The following is a 22645-nucleotide window of genomic DNA, read 5'->3' as shown; positions in this document are numbered from 1 at the left end:
TGAACCCCCCCCCCCCCCCCCCCCCCCCCCCCCCCATGTTCAACACCAATGGAGTTTTGAGTTCCCCAAACATCTCCAGAGCGTGGGGACTGGATTTCGTAGACTCCGTTATTTTTTAAGGCTAGGGCTTGGCTGGACACGCTGATTATGGCAGCGAAGGTAGCAATGGCGTAGTTCATGTTGTGTTTTGGGTATGATGGCTCTGTAATTCGAAACATGGAAAAGAATGACGACGGTTCCTGGGGCAGAGGATTATCCAGCGGTTCGGGAAGCATTTATAGGCAGATAGAACATCGAAGTATCAAAGATCATACCGATCAGTTTTGAGTTGCTTAAGTGTGTGCAATTGTGCTACTGCTATCTCCTATACTGCCTCATCTGGTGCAGGTTCCCATTAGTTTGATGCTTCATGTAGGCACCTTTCTGGGGAAATGATCTATAAGCCAGCCTATTTTACTAACTTCCGACGCAAGGGGTCCAGTTCAAATTTGGCAGTCTGCATTTCGGATAAGTGCTTTGAAGATCATAACGTTATGAATTCAATATAAACATGTCATCACTGAAACAAAAATAGAAAACCCATATTGATGCCTGACAATCCTAAGGCAAAAATCCGAACCAGAAAGGTCTAGCCCTTCTTTTTTCTCCACGATCGACCAAGAATGCCACCGGCACTGACGCCATTAGTTCTATTTCGAGCCCAACACAAATCTTTCTTAAATGGCACTGTATACTTACCCTTAACCATTCACTACGCCCTCTTGTTCCTTTTTTTTTTTACCCGTGACACCCAAACTCCCACGTGCCAGTACCATGTCTGAGCCTAGCGCCGAACTCGAATCCACACTCCGCAAGCTGTCCATAGGTGGAAAGGGCCCAGTACAAGACATTCCCCGACCAAACGTGAAAAAGTTCCAAACAGCAGCCGTGACATTAAACCACAAAGCCAATTCAAAAATACACCGCAAACCTGTTGCAGACTCTTGGGAAGACGAAGCAGACCTCTCCGCCCCGGAAAGTGAGGAAGCCCAGCCCCACGACGAAGACGCTGCCCCGGTGCTCTCGCCAACCATCAGCGCTGAGGGACCGCTAGATCCCCCGCCGACACCTATCTCCCCGCAAACTTCCAACCCGTGGATGGCGAGATCTGCTTCTCCTGCTTCGGCGAAGGGCCCCCCTACCCGTCGCCCGGAGAAGCAGACTGCTGTTGCAGAGCGGCTGATTGCCGGCGCGTTGGGGATCCGTGCCCCAAAGCGGACAGAGCAGCAACGAGCGTACGATCGCTCAGTCAAAGAGCAGGAAATCCGGAGGCGGAATCGCGAGCGTGAAGAGAAGGCTAAGGCTAAAGAGGAGGAAGAGAGAATGAAGGCTTCTATTTGGAACAATTAGGCTGATTTGGGGTGGATTTTTAGATCAAATCAGGCGATGGGCTCTCCATACATATGTACATATTTGTTGAAACGGACTTGTTCAAATACGTATTCTCTCTGCATGGATTGTCGTAGACGAAGGAACTCCTCGGAGGTGGCTCTCTGGTGTTTTGCGTAGTGCCTTGAAATTCGTTTGGTTTGGAAGAACAGACGCAGTCGATTAATCGACCCTGGGGAGATAACTGCAGGAGTCTCTGACCCTGGAGTCGATTGTCCTATAGCTGGGCGACTGGTCCTGGTGTAAACAACTTAGCACCACATAGCACCACATAATATATCTCGACGCGCCAACTTGCATCCACGCCTCACAGATACATCCAAGGCAACAAATGAGACAAGCGGTTGCAACAATTCTACTCACAGAAAAAAGTCTCTATTAGTTTGGCATAACCCCTACTTTTTTTTTCAGGCCAAGGATCACATCCGAATCCCAAAGCCAAAGATCAGACCATGTCTTCTACACTGCGCGGTCATGTTGACCTCGACGGAATTTAGTATAGCGAAAGCACCCTCAAAGTCTGCAGAGAAGACCAGGTGACCTTTGGTAATCATCATTCATAAGAGAGAAAAAAAAAGCAGTATGAACGCCGCCCCTTCGCCCATGGGCCGTCGATGAGGATCCTCTATCCACTGCTGGCCATCGGCCCTAGCGTATCCCCTCACATATGTCGCCCTAGCAGCTTCGGTTCCGTCGGGAAGTGCGATTCTAGCTGGCGGAGCTTGTCATCTAGCAACCTCCAATCTGTTCTTGATGAACCTCCAAGGTATCACCATCTGCCATATCGAGCTATTAACAGTTAGTGTGAAGTTTCTCAGACACCGATGGATGGCGAAACAAAGAGAGGAATGGCCGTACAGTCTCGGGCGAATCTTCGGGGCGAACCCGGGTGCCGTCAAACAAGAACCGGACAGTGGACATTTGCTTTCCTTGGCGTTCGCAGAACGCATCCATGAGCTTCTTTAGCTGCGTTGTGCGCTTGATTTTGAAAAAAACCTCATTGTTGTTATCGGTCACCTTAATGTTGAGGTGCTCGGTGGGAGGAGCAGCGCCTTCTTTGTCGGACATATTGGACGAGTGCTGTGGTCTGGATTCTGTTAAAGATGGCTTCTTCTTATGAAACACAGAATGAGGACGAGGCAGAAAGCTTACAACGATAGAAGCGAGTTCAGGAACCTCTTCAAGCGGGGCTTTGAGTTGTGTCTAGAGAATTCAAATATGGTTAGATCACGATCTCCACGCGTTCTTTTTTAAAAGTACATCTGAAGGAAAAGGTATTCACCTAGTAGACGAAAACTTAGAAGCGAGATAGTGAAAGTTGTGCAAATGGCGAAGTTGAGAAGAGAGAGAAGAAGAGAGATCAGCGCCGGCAGAATAGTGCACTCGCCCCACGGTCTGAAGGCGGAGAATCTATTTTGCGTTTGGCTCTTCTACCACTTTCGTCACTTCTCAGGACAACGCTTTGTACGGTCCTTTGAAAATTGCATAATGGTATGATGATCATGGCCGGGAACACGATTTCTAGATGCTAAGACCCTTGTAGGGTAATTTAAAGCAAGATCTATCGCATGACCAACCCTGTAAACCGCGTGCTGTATGTGTCCCTGCCCTAAAAGCGTCCATTTAGAGGTGCCTAGGTGGCTCTCGTAGCTCTTACTGACGGTGCAACAGTGCGCCATTCAAGGTATTTTCCAATTCATGGCATATTCACAAAAAGTCGAGCTTAACCGAAGCCAGATTGCTTGCAGAAAAACTCCTTTAATGAGACCAAGTGCCAGGCACAAATTGATGCGCTGTACGAATGTTGCAATGCCTTCTACCAAGAGCAAGGTGACCAGGCGTCTACCGCCAGCTGCCCCAAAGCAAATTTACTGCGATTAAAGATGAGGCAACGAGTCCAAGCAGCGAGGAAGCAGTGCCCTTGAGGCTGTTACAGATTTTATTTTAATTTTCAAGTGACCCATGTCGAAAATGGTTGATGTCACAATTCCCTTGCGGTCTGAGTTTCCATATGGAGGAAACCAGGCTAATTGAAGAACTGCATTTTTTATAAGACAATCGTGAGCACGCAGAGAGGCCTCATGGACCTGTACGAAAATTGAGTTTTCATACCGAGACTCTAATGAAAGCCTATAGACATTAGAGAAGAAAAGAAAAGAGAAGGAGAAGGGTCCGGGCGAAAATTCGTTGAAATAGCTTCTAAGGTTACCACTAGTCTATTTCAGGTTAGTCTGTCAACGCGAAAACCAAAAGAGACAAACACAACTTGTTCCACAGAGCTCCTCTCCAGGGCTCTCTCCTTCCTTCTAACCAAGTCTCCCTATCATGGCGCCTTTAACTCGATCGGCTGCCGGGGCATTCACACCAGTGCGTCTATGTTCTTAGCTCTCTGCTTTTTGTCATCTTCTAATCCTTTGTATAGGCTCCCCAGCTGCGACAAACTGAGGTCATCAGTATTGACGATGATTCGCAACAATCTTTCGATGACGATGAAGAATTGGAGGACGAGGAACTGAATTCAGAAGATCAGTCGGAAGATCAATCTGAAGATCAAGATGAGGACATGGACGAAGAAATGGATGGCGACACCGTATCGGAGACTGGGTCCGATGTTTCTGATCCTGAGCCCTCTGTGCAGTCTGCCTTTGGCGTTTCGGTCAAATCTCCAGGTCGGCTCAAGATCTACTGCCTGAATCGCATTCACTAAACTCTACCCCAGACACCCCACTGTTTACCGCCGCAGGCGCCCAGGAAGCATTGCACCCCCTTCGCCGGACGGCTGACCGCGTTACTCGCCAGATCGAAGCATTCGCCGATAAGCTTGATCGATTCAAGCGCGACAACTCCGCCGACGACTTCAACAGCGCCCAGGCAGCTTACAAGCTCGTGCAGAGCTACCGCGACATTGCGAACAATGCGATCAAGGAAATCGAGACACAACAGACCGTTGATCGGACAAAGACGGGCTTCCGGTCGAGCGCATCGCAAGACACCAAAAGCTACGAAGAGATACGGCGATTGCAACTTGAGGCTGACACTTGGCGCCTCCTGCTCAACCTGATCAGCATTGACGACCCCTCCAGCCGGGCCAGCTACAAGGCCGGACGACAGACAGCTTTCCAGAACCTTCACCGCTACTCAACCGATCGCGAGATCTGGGAAGAGTTCCTCAACGCCGATCAGTATGGTCTTGAATGCGTGGTTGCTATGCGGTGGTTGGAGGAAACTTCCAAGACAGGAAGCCAAGAGTTTGATACACTGATCACGGAAATGGAGGAGCAATCGCGAAGGGGTCATGGATTGTGGACAACCGGTTGGCTTTATACCAAAGAATCGATCAAGGGCCACAAACGTTTGCGCGCCTGGCCACAGCCGCTTGAACCCAATGACCCGGGAATATCGCGCTCGCTTTTGAGCAAACACGAACAAAAACCGCTTGTTACTCAACTCGATCCAGATGCGATCATTCGTCAGAAGCATGGATTAGAAAAGGAGGACGAATTTTTCGAACGCGCCACCTGGATAACTTGCTGGAAGATGCTGAGACAAGGAGAGAACTGGACTAAGATTCGTGAATGGGCAGAGACTCGTCTGGAAGGATGGAGGGCCGTCAGCTTGTGCGGCTCTAGTGTGGATCCCAAGTCGGCAAGTTCTCGATACCCATCTGACGATGGCCACACGCGTTTGATGAACAGTCGATCCCACGATTCATGGCGCACTGCTTGCGCTGCGCTAACACGCGACTCTAATACCGACGAATTCCAGCGAGCGGTATACGCCCTGCTTGCTGGTGAAACCGATGCTGCAGCCAGTGTCTGCCGCAGCTGGGACGACTTCCTTTATGTGTATTTCAACCGTGTTGTGCTCTCACGCTATCAAGGATTCTGCAAGCAATTCCAGCGGAAACTCGGCCACTCCCCCAACACCCCTGTGGCCTTCATGCCAGAACCAGCTGGGCATGCAGAACTTCAAAAGTTCCTTGTCTACCTCAAGGGCAACGACCGGGTCAGCGGCGAAGCGCGTAATCCATTCCGCAATATCCAGGCCACGATTCTCAGCAAAGGCTACGATACATTCTTCACTTCTCTGGCTCATGCTGTATCTCAAGTTAGCGCCGACAAATATGGGAATAGCTCTGTTATCCCAGAGATCGCGCGCAAGCCAGTAGATGAATCTCTCCTTATAGCTGCCGATGACGAAGAAGCTCTCAGAATTGCAAGCCATGTCTACGTTGTGGCCAGTGCGAGGGGCTACGCCCGCGTGGATGCCCACTATGTCGAAACGGCGTCGGTGATCGTGGCTGGACATATTGCCAACCTGGAAGACAGAGGTCTTTTTCATCTTGTCCCACTTTACGTCTCTCTCCTCCCCGCGCCAATGGGTCACGAAGTTCTATCCAAGATTCTTATTGAAATCGTTGACCCGCAAGAGAAGATACAGCAAGTTCGCCTTGCGCGGAAACATCACATTGATATGGAAACTGTTCTTGATGTTCAATGGGCGTGGGTGAAGAAGCATGTGTCTGCAACTGATCAATCTAGAAGAGTCACTGGCTATTCGAGAGTGCTGCGACGACCTGATGGTTCCCGGGCATTGGTCTCGCCCAAGACCGACTTGGTCGGGACCTCCGTCGCTCCGGAAGACGACAGGATGATTCGCAGTCTGGAGTGGCTTCGCTACATCGACGGCCAGTGGGATAAGATCTGCGATCTTGGATCATGGCTGTATCGCAAGTTCTTCCGTATGATTTTTGTTCCTCCTTTTATAATGAATCCGGCCTTGCTGATTATTGCTAGTTGCCGATAAGCTTGCCGCTGCTCGTGAATTAAGTTTCCGTATTCGGTTGGCTGATATCTCAATTGAGAAATTCGGATCCGACATCATTTCGATGCCTCCGCAAGAGGGGCCACATCTTGACTCAACCACGCCAACTAGCCCCACCAAATCAAAGAGAAATGGCCCCCAACGGCAAAGTCTTTCCGGCTCCAGCAACCTTGCACTGGTTTCAGCCTACTACAAGGCTCATCGGGTTCTAGATCTGGAGAGTTTAGCTCTTGGGTTTGATGCTGTGGAGCAATTTGCATTGGTGCACGAACAGATGTCCAAGTGAGTCCTCTCCTTCCCTACTCCATCTCATGACCAAAGCTAATAAATCCAGGACCAAACGTCGACGCGACTCGGGCACCCTGAAGGGCATGGGTCAAGACATGAACGAGTGCGTCACTATTTTAGAAGAATGGGTCGGAGCAGTGGTCGCTGAAGACTGGCTACCCATATCTACCGATGGTATGTACTTGTTGTCGCGCCATTGGACATTCCATGCTAATCCGTTCCGACAGCCGAGGAAGAACAAGACTTTGAACACATTCGGACGACCTACATTCCCGAGCTGCTTCTCGATTGGCACAACGCTTTGTACTACGCCAGTCACACCCTTGAGCGGCATGACCTGTTGACATCCTGCATGATTGTGTCAATCTGGGCTGCAAACTACGAGCACATCACTCGTGCCTTTACAAAGTCACGACGTATGGCAGAACTTGTCGATGTGCTCGCGTTGTCCAGCAAGGCCTTGGTCATCCGGGACTCCAGTCAGCGCAAGTCCCCAACGGACCACAACACTTTCGAAAAGGGTCAGGAACTGAAGATCTGGGACGTCATGATCTCCGAAGAAGAAAAGAAGAGGCTCGGGATCGTATCGTCCGCAGACCGGAAGCAGTAGATCTAGCGGGAAATTGTTCTGTGTACATTAGCATGGGATTTGAGTAGTTTTGAGTTTTTTTTTTTAACGGCAAGGCTCTGGTATGAACGAAACTGGATCAAACACGGAAGGAGGACAGGTTACTTCATTTTTACTACGGCTGCTACATGTCAATAGGACATCTACGAATGCACAGCATCGTCTGTTGTCAACAATCTTTGATCGCAAGTTTCATTCATGTTCTTTTCGCATCAAGTTGCCTTTTCTCACCCGCTAGGAGGTTATTAGCATCAACCCCCCCCCCCCCTACCCCCAAGCTTAACTTTGTGAAAACCCACTACGCATATGGATTGGTCGCATTGGAGTATAATAACCTCAAGCGAGCACAATCGCTCAAGAGGCGCCATTGACGTAGTTATCGCGGCAATCTACACGGAAAATAGCCCCATTGATTAAGAATAAACCGATCAATCAACAAAGCCGCCGAGGGAGAGGAAGCCATTTCGGGTATCAGGAACATGTGCAGTGATATAGACTACACGGACATCTAGATGTACCTAGGCCGCGTGGGTAGAGACCATCAACCGATCCAAATTAAGCGTTTACGTGCTAAAGATCGTCATCAACTGCAGCAATCGTCCCGCAGCTGTGATATAACCAACGGAAACCCAATTCCTACTGTCGGATGATAGCCTCCGCCACGCGAGCCCGTTGCGCCGGAGCTGGGATAGGCCCCCTGCCCACGAACATGGGCACCCACATGAGCCCTGTCCTTGTCTTCACCTCCGTCTCCAAACGGAAACCGGTAGCGTTTGATCGCGAGCCCGATTGGGTACGCTTGTCGGGGTGGTTTATAATCTCTTCGGGGAGGTGCGTGCGCGTCTAGGGGTTGATGCGCTGTGCTAGTGGGGGTTCTACAATTGGAGTTGAAGGAGGGGGGGAGGTTGGTACTGGGTAGGAGGGTGCTTTCGCGAGATGCTCCTGGGCTGAGGCTGGGACGGCGGTGAGACCATACTTGTCGGTTGGGTTGAATATTTTCCTAATTTGGGGTTTCTGGGTCGGGGCTAGGTTGTTAGATAGGGGCACTAGTTCTTGGGATTAGTTTGATACTCACACGGTTTCAGATACGGTGTTGTCTTTTTGTTCGATGTTGAGCCATGGATTACTTTTATGGGCTGACAGGAAATTAGGCTGATGGGAGGTATCTCTAGTACAACGCAGCTACTCCGCCCAATTTCGATTTGCAGAGGGACTACTACATAAGCTCGGCGTACTCTTTCTGTGCTCCGTGGAACGGTCTCAAGCTTTAGTGGGTTTGAACCAGTCTAATCCATCATAGCTACGGAGGACATTTATGTTGTACGCCGTACGATGCTCCAAATGCAAGGATCAAAATGTGTGGTCTGAGTGTGGCTGAGTTCATGTGGTATGAGCTTTCATGGCGACCTCGGGGAGTTACGTTGTTCTACAACATAGTCCGTCTCGCTTCAGGACTCAGAGATGGATTTTTTTTTTAGATTGTGAAGCAGATCCAATCGTCAAACCGCAACTAGTCTAGCTCATGCTACGTCGAACTCCGTCCACGTCGATCATGTGGAGTTGTTGATAGGGGACGTCATCACTTTGTCCAGGATATATACACATATGTTGTATATGTGATATATTAGCTTGAATTGAGATGGGTACATGCCTGGGCTGGATTGTAATCCATTAAATCTCCCTTCATTCAAATCAGAGCCTGCAACTTCTATACCCGCGTCTCGGTGCATTCTATTCAAATTTCTTTTTGTTTCATTCTCTTCCCCCTTATTTGCCGGATCGGGATCTCGGGCATTGTCCAATGTCTTGGCAAATGAGGCAGTGCAGGCGCTATATAGCTTGGTATTGTTTGCTCCTTCGTTGACCGGAAACATGAAGAATTTTTTCTTGGAGGTGCTGTAAACAAAGATCAAGGGATCATTAGGTGGTGTACGGAGTCCAGTGTCCAGTCGATCTAAGGAGGAGAATCGTTTTCTGCAGAAATTCAGCAAGGGCTGTACTAGTACCGAAAGTGGAGAAAATGAAGGCGAAAAAGAACAAATCCAAATGGTTACTTCATAAAAGTTATGAAATGTAGTTCTCGACCGTAAATTGTGGATGGTTGACGTCTCCAACGGGGGCAATTACTGTCTTGCCTCCTATCTTTTACACTTTGACACCTCTACACCTTTCCAACCCTTACCTCCATTTTTAATCTTATTTAGGTTTAGAGGTTTTATGGGGTTCACATTTTCTCTCTGTGTGATCCTTCTCCACTCCATGAACTGCCCATCAACCCGGGTGTATGCCACGCGTGAATCGCGCATTGAATAGACATCACAATGTCATACCCGCGCCCAAAAGATGAGCCGGGTCAATCAACCCTGCGCAGAGAGCGAGCGCCGACCATTACCATCGACACCTCGGCCGTGAACTCATCCGATACCGAACACCCTCCCATCCAGATCCTCTCTGGGGGATCACAGACCTATACCGAGAACGCACAGGCCCCCGACACAACCGCACTGCTAAACAATAGCAGTGTCTCTCCCACGGATTTACGGTCCACACCCTCGATTCGCTCCAATGCCTCCTCCGAAGCTCGTGACCGAGAGAGTTGGCCAACCTCACCCCACAACGTCTCATCACCCAAGATGAGGGCGCCTGAGGCACATTCGAACTTCCTTTCAGTCCCTGGAACACGCTCCCGCGGGAACTCCTTGGAGTCGGACGAGACTGGCCAAACATCGAGCACGTACGGCGGTGAGACGTATGTGCCCTCAACATCGCACGAATCAAGGTCTGATTTGGCCAAGAACGCTGCCATAAATGACATACACGATGAGGATGTCCTGAAACCAGACCCCGGCCGTGAATCCGAATTTGAGGTCGAGGACAACAAGTTCGCGTTCTCCCCGGGTCAGCTGAACAAGCTGCTCAATCCGAAAAGCTTCGGCGCCTTCTATGCGTTGGGAGGCCTGCGAGGATTAGAAAAAGGACTCCGAACTGATGTAAAAAGTGGCCTGAGCGTTGATGAGACAACCCTTGACGGAACAGTCGGCTTTGACGAGATTGTCCCACTTGCCTCACCTGCCTCACCAGATCAGATACCCAAGGCGGCCTCTCCGAATACATCGCCACCACCCGCCACGGAGGGTTCCATCACCACACAAAACGGGGAAAATTTTGTCGACCGCCGACGTATCTTCGGAGATAACAGGCTTCCGGAGAGGAAGTTGAAGACTATCTGGGAGCTTGCATGGATTGCCTACAACGATAAGGTCCTGATTTTGTTGACGGTTGCGGCTGCAGTTTCCCTTGCTGTGGGAATACCGCAATCGCTCCATCCAGCACATCCTGATGAACCTGGCGTTGAATGGGTCGAAGGTCTGGCCATTCTCGTGGCCATAATAATTGTGGTTACGGTTGGTGCAGCGAATGATTGGCAAAAGGAACAACAATTTGCAAAACTGAACAAAAAGAAAGAGAATCGACAGGTCAAGGTAACGCGATCTGGCCGTACAGAGGAAATTTCCATTCACGACGTCTTGGTTGGCGACCTGATGCTTCTGGAACCTGGTGATATGGTCCCAGTTGATGGGATCTTGATCGAAGGCCACGACCTCAAGTGCGACGAATCTTCGGCTACTGGTGAGTCCGACGTTCTTCGCAAAACTCCGGGGGATGAAGTGTACCGGACAATCGAGCAACACGAAGACCTGAAGAAGATGGATCCTTTCATCATTTCTGGTGCCAAGGTCTCCGAGGGCGTTGGCACCTTTTTGGTCACAGCGACCGGTATGCACGCTACCTTCGGGCGGACGATGATGTCCCTCCAGGAGGAGGGCGAGACAACGCCTTTGCAAACGAAGCTCAACACATTGGCTGAGCACATTGCCAAACTTGGTCTCGCGTCTGGTTTGTTGCTGTTTGTGGTTCTTTTCATCAAATTTTTGGTTCGTCTCAAGGATATCGAGGGTGGTGCGGACGCCAAAGGTCAAGCATTCCTGCAGATTTTCATCGTTGCTGTTACAATCGTCGTCGTTGCAGTACCCGAAGGATTACCACTGGCTGTCACGCTCGCTCTGGCCTTTGCCACAACACGAATGCTCAAAGACAACAACTTGGTTCGCTATCTCAAAGCTTGCGAGACTATGGGTAACGCTACCACGATTTGCTCTGACAAAACTGGAACCTTGACAGAGAATAAGATGACCGCGGTGGCTGCGACTTTGGGTACCACCTCTCGGTTCGGAAAGTATTCTGGTGTCTCGTCCGATGATCAAAGTGAGATCAACCCCTCCGAATTTGTCTCTACTCTATCGCCGTCGGTGAAGGATGTCCTCCTGCAGTCGATTGTCTACAACTCAACCGCATTCGAAGGCGAAACAGATGGAGTTAAGACGTACATTGGATCCAAGACAGAGACCGCCCTATTGACTTTCGCCAGGGATTACCTCGGAATGGGGGTCCTTAGTGAAGCGAGAGCAAACGGCAAGCTCGCCCAGATGTTCCCATTCGACTCCGGTCGCAAATGCATGGCAGTTGTAATCCAAATGGAGAATGGAAAATACCGGATGCTAGTCAAGGGTGCCTCTGAGATTCTCGCCGCCAAGTCGACTCGTATCGTCCGAGACCCCACTGACTCTCTGTCGGAGGCTCCTGTTACCGACGAGAACAGGACGTCACTAGACAACGTCATGAACAACTACGCCACTCGCTCTCTCAGATGCATTGCCCTGGTCTACCGTGACTTTGATCAATGGCCACCTCGTGGGGCTCCTACATCGGAAACCGATCGCAACCAGGCTGTCTTCGAACCTGTCTTCAAGGACATGGTAATGTTAGGAATCTTTGGTATTCAGGACCCCGTCCGGGCAGGTGTGGCCGAGGCAGTATACACCTGTCAACGAGCTGGAGTGTTTGTCAGAATGGTGACGGGTGATAATATTGTAACCGCCAAGGCTATTGCGCAAGAGTGTGGTATCTACACACCTGGCGGTATCGCCATTGAGGGACCCAAATTCCGCAAGCTGAGCACACGTCAAATGAACCAAATCATCCCAAGGCTCCAGGTCATCGCCCGCTCTAGCCCTGAGGATAAGAAGATCCTGGTCAACCAACTCAAGAAGCTTGGAGAGACTGTTGCTGTCACTGGAGATGGTACCAACGATGCCCAGGCCCTCAAGAATGCCGATGTTGGTTTTGCCATGGGTATTACTGGTACCGAAGTTGCCAAAGAGGCCTCTGACATTATCCTTATGGATGACAACTTCTCCTCTATCGTCAAGGCTATGGCATGGGGTCGCACCGTCTGTGACGCCGTCAAGAAATTCCTTCAGTTCCAAATCACTGTCAATATCACCGCCGTCATTCTCACCTTTGTCTCTGCAGTCGCTAGTGATAGTGAGGACTCAGTGCTTAGTGCAGTACAGTTGCTGTGGGTCAATTTGATCATGGACACATTTGCCGCTCTCGCTTTGGCAACTGACCCACCTACGCCAACAGTGCTTGACCGCAGACCTGAGTCGAAATCCGATCCGCTCATTACTTTGACAATGTGGAAGATGATCATTGGACAATCCATTTATCAGCTGGTTGTGACTTTCGTGCTGAATTTTGCTGGGGATAAGATATTCTCTTGGGATCATAAGCATCTGCAGACTGTCGTTTTCAACACTTTCGTCTTTATGCAAATTTTCAACCAGTACAACTCCCGTCGGGTTGACAATAAGCTCAACATTCTGGAGGGAATTTGGAAAAATCGTTGGTTCATTGGCATTCAGCTTATCATTATTGGAGGTCAAATCTTGATCATCTTTGTTGGTGGCGCTGCTTTCTCCGTCAAGCGTCTTAACAAAGGCTCGCAGTGGGCTGTGAGTCTTGTGCTTGGAGCACTCTCCTTACCAATCGCCGTGGTCATTCGTCTTATTCCGGATGAACTCGTTGCCAGACTTGTCCCCCACTTCTGGCATCGCGAGAAGGGTCCCGAATTAGTCATTTCAGACGAGGACCGCCACTACGAGTGGAATCCCGCCCTGGAAGAAATCCGCGATCAGCTCGCCTTCATCAAGCGCGTCCGCGGTGGACGTCTGCGACACATCCGCCATAAGCTGCAACATCCCCAGGAACTTCTTCCTCGGTCCCGCAGTGGCTCCCGCTCGCGTGATTCCTCCGTCCCACCTACACCGAGGGGCGACAACGACAATGACACCGGCAGCCCGACACCACAATCGACGACCCCAGAGTCTCGGTCCAGACGAAACACACGATCGCGATCGAACTCGGCGTTCGGACCCGCTGCTGCTATGGCAGGTATCGTTGCCGGTAGTATTGCCGGGTGGTCTCCCATCGAGCGAGGCCACAACGAGCCCGAAATCACCTTCCCGACAAACGGTGGCCCTCACTGCGGCCTTGATCGCGAGCAAGGCATTGAAGTGCACCCGGATACCGCAGCTGATGACCGTATCTTGAACGAGTACTCCGCTACCTCCAAAATTCCCCCGAGCCAGAACCCAGATCTAATTCCATTCTTCGAGCATGCTCCCCCGATGCACCGCGCGCCCTCTAGCCGTGGCCGTCGCTCTCTGTCTCAGCGGTCGAGATCAAGATCGAGCATCAGTCAATCCCACGTCTGAGCTCACTCTCTCTCGCCTTTCTTCTGCCCGTTTTTTTTTTTTCATTCTCCCTAAACGTCGGGGTCATCTTTAATTCGTTATGCCCTATTCCCCCTCGACTCAAATCTACTGCTATCTTTTCGGTTTCTGGAAATGGGCGATTCGGCGCAACGCTGTTGAAAATTAAGCATAGACTCTGTACTTTTGGGTCCATACAATCATTTGCATTTGGGTTTGGTGGCCAGGCCGGTCTTTTTTTGGATATCTCTTGGCGCATACAAGGCCTTAGAGCCATCCAGCATTTCATTCTTCTTTTAATGCCTGACTGTAAAGTTCGCCAAGATTCTGAAGATACCACGTTCTTTCCCTCCTTCTTTCTTTGTAAATTGCTCTTCATCATAGCCATAGACATGTATTTTGGAAGTTCCAGCTGGAACATGGATGGCATTTTCACTGCTTCTCTTATGTGATGACATGCTTACAGGGGTAACAGAGAAGAGATGAAGTTAGGAAAGGCACAAACGTAGGCGGTGTATTTCTGCTGGAAAGTGAGGTTATGTTGAACTTCAACCTTTCGCTCTTCGAGGCATATGGTTAACTGAAAATATGTAGAGAAGATTAGCATGGCCCCTGTACTAAAGATGACGTGCTTAATTTAAGAGAAGCTACCTCTTGTTTTTCCCCTTCGATGTCCGATTTTGAGGTTGTACGGTGTGGGTCATTTTGGAAATTTCAATTGGTCCCGCCACATTGGGCAGTCCTCCGCTGTGGCCAATAAAATCGGGTATTTGAGACCCACAGTGCGCGAAGGTGGGGTCGTGGGTTCCCTGTCCCACTTGGGCAATCACGTGCCTAGCCGGTACCTGATGTTTACAGAAGTTTAAAAGCTGGATGGGCGTTAGATGGGTATCTCAACTATATAGGGAAAGATATAATAAGTTGAATAGGGGAAAAGGATTGAAATGTCTCGCTACGTCTGCTTACGATCGCAAAAATAGTCGGCAGCTTATGCGGCCTTGCATAGTCTTTTGGTTGTCTTCTAGATGATGCGTCTACACTTGCAATTCTAGCCCCGCTATCACTACTCTAATTATTACCTAATGTGACGCCAAATTTCAAGTTCGTTGCTCTAGTATTCATCGCCTGTGTCATTTCGAGCATACTTTGTTGAGGCGGACGAAACCAGAGTGCAGGATCTCAGTCACGGCATAGATGAGCGCAGTTGACAAATGGACAGCAAGAACGATACACCGGACAACTCTAGGTTTCTACTCGCAGATGTTATATTCAGATCTATGTCCGTTTACTTTGCACCGCGAATTGAGTTTATGTTCAAGACTCTCTCAACTACGCCAAGGTAGATCTTGAGGAACCCCAGACAAAGGGAATAGGATGTTTTATCTATGGCGGTCACCAGCGATCCGAAATTTGGGATAATCTAAATGATATGCCGCCTCTCTCCACAGGCCTATGGGGTAAACTGGGGTACTATTCATCTTTCCATTAATACACTTGATTTTTGGATTCTTAGAGAAGTCTATTCTAACAAGTCTCATGAGAACCTTGCTCCATAAATCTCCACGCCAGGAGTATCGGGTCGGATGACCCCCAAGGTGGATAGGTCAGTCCCCCTACCAGCACATTCAGTACTTCAGTCGTATACTCACTAGGATGTTATAATATCACCCATCACCCACTACAAAGATACCTGAAACTCTGCGAAGAGAATCCTTGACTTGTTACCTATTTCAACGGCGTATGTTGTGTGCTCTTTCATCTGCCCCAATATTTGGCAGCACTATACAGGGTCTAAAATGGATCAGCACTAGAGTCAAAGACCCAAACAAGTATTCAGAGTAGTCGTTATGCACTGCAACAGACTAGTTCATAAACGGAAAAATATGCCCAAGCCCAAAATTGCAGGCAAACTCTACCAAGCTCTCATACCACACCCTCTCGCCCGAACCCAAACATCCACAATCCGAGACGCGTCGCTGTCGTGATCCGAATCGACAACAAAATACCAGCCATAAAAGGCACCGGTAACACAAGCATGATTCGGGTGCACTTTAACCACTTGTCCAATTCGCAGGGGAATCTCCGTCTGGGACTCACTCTCCCAAGTCACAATTGCATGCTCCTGACTGATCCTTTCGACAACCAATCTCTCCGACGAAGCTTTAGGCACTCCATCCAGTTGCCAAGAAGAAAGAACCCCCCAGCCGGAGTAACTCGGACACGGCTCTCGACCCAGTGCAAGCGTCCCGACAGCGAGGAGCGCCTCGGGCTTTTCGCGTTCGCCATCGTTATACACGCTGCACACTTCAGTGAGCACCGAGATGGCAATTTCATCCTCCAACATCCCAGCATCAGCACTAGCATGTGTGGAGAATTGTTGCATATCCAGGATGGGATAGACGCCAGCATGCAGCTCGACATTGGTCTCACGAAGCAAAGCCTTGAGCTCCTGCGCTTCCGCGGAGGGAGAGTCATCGCGCAGCAAATTCTGGGACGACACTACCTGCGGCGTAGCACCAACGCTGATGACCAGTTCTCTTTTGGGCAGTAGATGCAAATTTCTCTCCAGGGCATCTTTGCATCCGCGGATCTCGCTGATCAAATGACCCATCGCTTTCTCTGGGGTTGTCCCGCTATAGCTTAGACTGCTGTGTGAGTACAACCCGAGAAGCCTTGCCCCTTCTTTTTCCTCCGCGGAGGCAAGTTTCTCGAGTAACCCGTTCTTGTTGAGGGATATGGGCGGCAAGCCGGCGCGGTGGTAGCCCGTGTCGACCTTGACAAATACACAGGTCGAATGCCCTGCTAGAGAGGATAGTTTCTCCAGGTGAGGAAGTTGGTCTGGGTGGTCAATCATCACAGTGATGCTGTTCTCGCCTAACTCGCGGGATGCCTTGGCTAGTAGTGGAACCTGTGATGGGACGAGGGGGATGCCATAGAGTATGTTAACTTTGCGGCCTCTTTGTTTCAGATCTTGTAGTAGAGGGATCATCATTTCGATCTCCAGAACTGTGGAGGCTATGAAATTGGCCTCAGTGCTGTCGCCGACTTGAAGCTTGGCGATTTCGGGGGTCTGATGTTCATAAGTGAGTGTAATCGCTAGGACAATATGGGGTTTCGAGGCCTCGCACCTTGTGGGACTTAACATGAGCTCTGAATCCGATATTGAGCGTTTTGATTGTGCGTAACATTGTCTCACAGTGTCGTCGGATGATTGCTACGTCGAGGACAGCAGCCGGTTTGGGTACATCGCTGAGGTCCTTGCCGATGTAGAATTGCTGCAAGTCTTCCTGGGACGGTGTTATAGGAGCCATATTGAGATATGGAGCAGGTTACCAAGAAGTGTGGAATGGACATTTGTATTCTCTCTCCTAAATAGAAAATGTGGGGCGGAGGATGTCAAGTCCGCCTGCGCCGTCCACCGACATCCACCATCTGATGTTCCCGTTCCTGAGATATCCTCTAGTTTCACAACTCCTTTCCTCCAAACCCAATTGGTGTAGTCTCGGCCTTAGACCGGACCACTGCTGCCATTCCCCTGCTGGTTTGAGTCTTCCGTGTCTAAAACATAGCTAATAGAGACGTAGGCTTTGTGCACTTGAGTGACACTTTTGGAACGTTTGGTCTGGTACATTGGATCTTACAAGGGAGAAATGGCATTGATTAAGCCTGGATTTGATGTTACGGCACGAAATAGCCAAATATTTCCCTCGACTTTTATCTTCGTCCAGAACATCCATCCAAAGCCACCGGACTCGCTCAGCATTGTATTGTGAACCTGCATCTTTATATTGAGTCAATAATGAATTGATTTGACCGCATTTGCGGCCTTGTGTCGTCTGCATGGCTGTCAATTCAAATCTCTCTTTTTAAAATGCGTTTTGCTCTTCTGCAGTTTTTTAAATAAACGGCAGAGGAAGCCAGGGAAAGACTCAGTTGGTGAAATTTGCTTTTGTATGTATAACCTGGGACTAGCTGACGATCTCTTCAATCAAAACCGAGAAGAATCACGTACCCTATTTTACACCATTGTGAGAAGAGTTATCACGATAGGAGAACTTATAGTGGAGGTAGACTGCAAGCCAGAGCTAACCCGACCAGAGTTTGCATGTTGCATGGCAAGAAGCGCAGCCAACACATCCTGACTGAAAAGGATGGAGGCTCCTTGGGTTTTGTCCGAGTAAGAGTGGGTAAGAGAGAGAGAGAAGAGCGAAGAGGGGAAATTCCAAGACATAGAAATCGATGTGATATCAATAGCTCTTATTTATCGACTGCTCTTTTCTCATAATTGATCAACTACAATGTCTACATGTAGTTCCATTCTTGTTTTTAAATCTCTCTCCTTGCACTTCTTTTGAATCTTTCCAATCGAACTCTTTACATTTAAAGAAGGGAGCTTTTTATGCAATCTTGAATATTTCAACAGATCCTCATCTCGTCACTCTTAGCCACTATTAAGAAGTGACTGGGCAATCTAGGCCCTGTAACCATTTCTCAAATTCTACGTGGCTACCAAAGCAACTAATCAAAATCACTTCTGTGTTCTAAAGATGCTTCATTCGAGATGATGTCAGGTTAGTCCTGATACAATCAAAGACATCCTATCAAACAATTAAGGATCGCTTATTCTCTAGTATTGTAATGCAATTAAACTCTATAAGGTGGCTGCCATGAGCCAGGAGAGCCATAATGATAGCTGTAACCCTCATTTCTACCTTTTGGTTGGAATTCTTCAGCCTAGACATCCCCTATAGCATCTCGAATTGGAAATTTTCTAGTAACTCTATAGCTATCGAACATAGAACATAGTAGTAGCGAGTTTGTAATGCGCATAACGTGCCTTGTTGGTAATCAAGCCTTTGTAGCAGAAGATTTCCATCTTAACGACTCGGCATCTTTCTAACATATCTCGCCACCACCTCCATAGAAAACTAGGAGAGTTCGCCTTCACAGATCCACATCACGGATTCTGGCTTGTTGGTCACAAAAGACGGAAGGAAAGCTAAGCTGAACTTGTAGGAAATGGCCTGGTAGGGACTTGAGCGACGTACTATCACATAATTCAGGATCTCATTCGAGAGAAGTCCGGTAGAAAGGTGCTTAATCCGGCAAAGAGCTTGGAGCACCGTTCAATCTTTCATAGCACCCCCTGTATCTTTTACCCAATCAGCTCGGGTTTAGATGGGCTGCACAGCGTAGAAATCAAGATGAGTCATGAGTGGCTTAATGAAAGTGAACGTAAATCAAAGCTCTCTATTAGAGCCCCTTTCCTCGGACCTTCTTTTCCCCAGTGCTAGAGCAAACTATCGCTGGAAATGCCACGGGAAAAATTCATCCCACATCCATCACAGGGGACAAGGATACATTTCTCGCGGAAGTTGCTCAACGGAGCTTTAGGCTGATCATCACCTTCCTCCATTTCACATCCTCTCCTGAAATCATAGCATCGTATAGAATCGTGAGCTAATTCACACTCCTTGCATCGACAACATTCCCAAGCATGCATATTCGGAGCTTTCCAGCATACCACTTACCCCATACGGAAATGTATCGCGGATCATAGGGATCGACGGGACTTTTTTTTTAAATTTTCTTGGTGTGGCTATCATGGGCCTATCATGCTCCTTGATAGTAACATGAGGACGTTGCAGACCCGCCGAAGATGGGTGAGGGTGGGTGTCTTGGTGGATGGGGCCAATATTGCGCGATGAGGTTCCTCCCCCCACTTGCATGTTGGGAGAATTTAAAGCTGAATGACTCTCTTATCTCTACACCAGACGATCGATTATCCGATCTGTAGAGCGTGTTTCTCCAAGGCTTTATCTCAATAGTTCCAGTTCCAGTGCTCATCATTGCATACGTCTACGAGCTACTCAGCTGGTGCCTTGATTGCTGAGGAATGCGTATGTATCCAGTCTCCCCTCGAGTCGTTACACCGTCTCACTGGGTAGACAGGGTGATATCAATGTCCAACGACCTAGCAATGGCGCACTGGCCCTAGGTGCTTTTTCTTTATATCTACCATGCCAAAGCCCCACCCCGTCATGTTTTGCACGCACGGCTCATTTCCCTCCCCTTTTGTAACTTGTATAGCTCTGGATCTACGAGGTCCAACCTATACGCGAGACTCGACATTTAATTGTGTTGCCAGTGGATTCAAAGCTTCGGTCCACGAACAGCTTCATCCCACATCGCCCACCAAAACGGCCTTTGAAATATCAAATATCTGAGGATGACGCCCAGCGATGTCGAAAAAGCCCACAGCTTGCATACTCTCGAGGATCCGATCCAGTTTCACCTCGATAAAAGTGCCTCAAGATGCTCCTCTGACGACTTAGACCTCGCAAAGCCTGGCCCCGTATCACAGTCAACATGCCAACAATGGATTGCAAACTTGAAAAATGTGGAGAGCCGCGGTATCGAGCCTATTCCCATCGAAAATCGAGAGCCAATAACATCTTCAACCATACTTCATATGCTGCTAATGTGGTTTAGCATGACATTGGCTACAAACAACATCGTTATTGGATCAATGGGCACACTCGTGTTAGGCCTCAGCTTCAAGGACGCGGCTCTCTGTGCTGTATTTGGATGTTTAGCCGGCAACTGCATTGTTGGCTTTATAAGCACATTGGGACCAAAAAGCGGGAACCGAACTTTGGTATGTTTTTTTTTTAATTTTTACTTTTTATTTCATTTTCCGAAACATCGGGGAACTCCCTGCGTAAGGAGATGAACGGTACTCAGAAGATGAATGGATGCTCACGAATTTGATAGATCGTGGCCCGATATTTTATGGGCTATTATCCAAGCAAAGTTTGCATTATCCTAAACCTTTTCACCAATATCGGATATAGCATGGTAAACAGCGTCGTAGGTGGCCAGATTTTGTCTGGGGTCTCTGGTGATCATCTTTCCGTGATAGTGGGCATTATCATTGTTGCCGTTACCAGCTGGGCTATGGCCCTCTTTGGCATGAAAATCTTTCAACTATATGAACGGTAAGTGTGGGCAGCCTAGGATAAACGCCCTGGATGCATAATTCTAACCAAGAACAGAGTTGCCTGGTTGCCACAGCTGCTGGTGATATGCGTGATGGTGGGTTCAGCAGGGCCTAATTTCGACTTCAACATTCAGACCCCAATGTCTACAGAACAATTGATTGCCAAAAGACTAACGTTCTTCTCCCTGGCATTGTCCATTGGCCTCGCCTGGGCCCCGCTTGCCGCTGATTACTATGTCTATCTCCCACCGCAAATGAAGAGCTCTCGGACATTCCTGGTCACAGTCTTCGCCGCCACTACTGCCATGGCAATTGTTCTCCTTGTGGGCATTGGTCTTGGAACCGTCATTGCCAGCTCCGCACATTCTGCGTCCAAGTACGGCAGCAGTCCTGGAGGCGTGCTGATGACAGCATATGACGGCCTTGGAGGGTTCGGAAAATTCTGTGCTGTTATCAATGTCCTCGCCTTGGTTGCCAATAATACTCCCGGGGCGTACTCAATGGGAATGAATTTACAGATGGTTGGCGGGGTTTTTGGAAAGGTTCCCCGGTCAGTGTTCACGACTCTCGCTACTGTTATCTACGCCGCATGCGCGATGGGAGGCCGGGACCGGCTTTACGAAATCTTCAAGTCTTTCCTGCCTCTGATCGGATATTGGGTCATGATGTTTGTCGTAATTATCTTCGAAGAAGACATGGTCTTCCGCCGAAAAAGAGGCTATGACTGGTCTCAGTGGAATTGTCGCGATAAACTGCCTTGGGGGATTGCAGCGGGAGTTTCTTTCCTGATTGGGTGGGCTGGAGCAATTGTCGGCATGGTAAGACAAGTGATTTCCCCCAAATCAATATGCTGTGTCGTGCTGATACTTGGATTCAGTCTCAAGCGTACTACATCGGCCCCATTGCGCAGATGGCTGCCGAAGCCGATCTGGGTCTCTGGTTGGGTGCAGGCTTCACTGCGATGGTTTTCCCACCGTTACGGGCATTGGAGCTAAAATTCATTGGTCGCTAGTGTACCACTCTTTGATTGCACTGACATCATGATCCGCCAGGAATTGTGGACGCAGAGAATTTGATATCCTCAACACGAATCCCGAGAGTATATATCGATCAGATCACAGACTAAGGGGTCCCATGGTCAATACTTACGTTGGCCTCCCCAGGTTCTTATTACAGAACCTCTGTTCTGTTTTGGAATGTAGTGTATTCTAAAGTAGATCATCCCGTTTTGGTATGAAATATATCAAAAACATAAACGGTTGAGTGCTAGGAAGAGATTTTTTTTAAAAATGGTGCCGCCCAGTCAAATGAAGAGCCCTATTGTCGCAGTTACATGTCGTTTCCTACTATTCGTGCTTAATTCTTAGCCCTTCCCGTCGAAGACCGGCTAGGATTCCTATCCTGGTTATTTTATGGGTACTTTATCTCATTGTATTTCTACGCTTTTATAGTACAGATACTACTATATCAAGATGCCTCGCAAGCCAAGATTTAGATATCACAAACGATTTTAACCAGCCACGCCTAAATACCGAACCAGTTGATTCTCAATATACCCCTTGTACAAGAAAAGGTTTACTATGGTCCGAAGAAGTGTTTTAATTAGTGAAGCTTAGGGAAGAACAGAATCTTGCTTGTTTAGAGGTAACGAGACAATTTGCACAGAAACTCGCCGGGAGAAGTAAAGGGTCCATATAGGTGTACCGGAGCACGACGTTCAAGAAATAGCGGCGAGCTTTGGCGGATGCCACGTAGGAAAGGCCACCCTAATCGATACTTAGACCATTCCCTCGTTTTCTCTTGCACCACAAACCGTAACGTTGATAAAATCAGAACTCTTGATTGCCTTTTCGAGTTGGTTTT

The 22645-nt window shown here is 48.8% G+C and overlaps 6 protein-coding genes across 6 annotated transcripts; 4 read left to right on the top strand and 2 right to left on the bottom strand.

Annotated features, from left to right (window-relative positions):
* Positions 1 to 813: 813 nt before the first annotated feature.
* Positions 814 to 1389, top strand: Pdw03_2067 (alcohol dehydrogenase; the record flags this gene model as incomplete). Its single annotated transcript, XM_014680708.1, has 1 exon — positions 814 to 1389. One exon carries the CDS (start codon positions 814 to 816, stop codon positions 1387 to 1389), a length of 576 nt encoding a protein of 191 aa, XP_014536194.1.
* A 768-nt stretch (positions 1390 to 2157) lies between these two features.
* Pdw03_2066 (Ubiquitin-like modifier SUMO, putative) lies at positions 2158 to 2932 on the bottom strand (the record flags this gene model as incomplete). Its single annotated transcript, XM_014680709.1, has 5 exons — positions 2158 to 2217; positions 2287 to 2515; positions 2581 to 2631; positions 2711 to 2838; positions 2897 to 2932. The coding sequence occupies 5 exons, from the start codon at positions 2930 to 2932 to the stop codon at positions 2158 to 2160; spliced, it is 504 nt and encodes a 167-aa protein (XP_014536195.1).
* An 821-nt stretch (positions 2933 to 3753) lies between these two features.
* On the top strand, positions 3754 to 7150 carry Pdw03_2065 (Nuclear pore complex protein Nup107, putative; the record flags this gene model as incomplete). The annotated part of the gene is made up of 6 exons (XM_014680710.1): positions 3754 to 3795; positions 3851 to 4097; positions 4148 to 6169; positions 6225 to 6534; positions 6587 to 6714; positions 6768 to 7150. 6 exons carry the CDS (start codon positions 3754 to 3756, stop codon positions 7148 to 7150), a joined length of 3132 nt encoding a protein of 1043 aa, XP_014536196.1.
* Positions 7151 to 9489: 2339 nt separating this feature from the next.
* Pdw03_2064 (ATPase, P-type, K/Mg/Cd/Cu/Zn/Na/Ca/Na/H-transporter) lies at positions 9490 to 13785 on the top strand (the record flags this gene model as incomplete). Its single annotated transcript, XM_014680711.1, has 1 exon — positions 9490 to 13785. One exon carries the CDS (start codon positions 9490 to 9492, stop codon positions 13783 to 13785), a length of 4296 nt encoding a protein of 1431 aa, XP_014536197.1.
* Positions 13786 to 15694: 1909 nt separating this feature from the next.
* Positions 15695 to 17093, bottom strand: Pdw03_2063 (Alanine racemase, N-terminal; the record flags this gene model as incomplete). The annotated part of the gene is made up of 2 exons (XM_014680712.1): positions 15695 to 16852; positions 16911 to 17093. 2 exons carry the CDS (start codon positions 17091 to 17093, stop codon positions 15695 to 15697), a joined length of 1341 nt encoding a protein of 446 aa, XP_014536198.1.
* Positions 17094 to 20011: 2918 nt separating this feature from the next.
* Positions 20012 to 21794, top strand: Pdw03_2062 (Permease, cytosine/purine, uracil, thiamine, allantoin; the record flags this gene model as incomplete). Its single annotated transcript, XM_014680713.2, has 4 exons — positions 20012 to 20440; positions 20557 to 20780; positions 20838 to 21600; positions 21660 to 21794. 4 exons carry the CDS (start codon positions 20012 to 20014, stop codon positions 21792 to 21794), a joined length of 1551 nt encoding a protein of 516 aa, XP_014536199.2.
* Between the last annotated feature and the right edge of the window lie 851 nt (positions 21795 to 22645).

The sequence above is a fragment of the Penicillium digitatum genome, chromosome 5 (genome assembly GCF_016767815.1).
Source record: "Penicillium digitatum chromosome 5, complete sequence".
Classification (NCBI taxonomy): Eukaryota; Fungi; Ascomycota; class Eurotiomycetes; order Eurotiales; family Aspergillaceae; genus Penicillium; species Penicillium digitatum.
The sequence above is the reverse complement of the archived record's forward strand: the minus strand, read 5'-3'. Positions and strand labels throughout refer to the sequence as shown.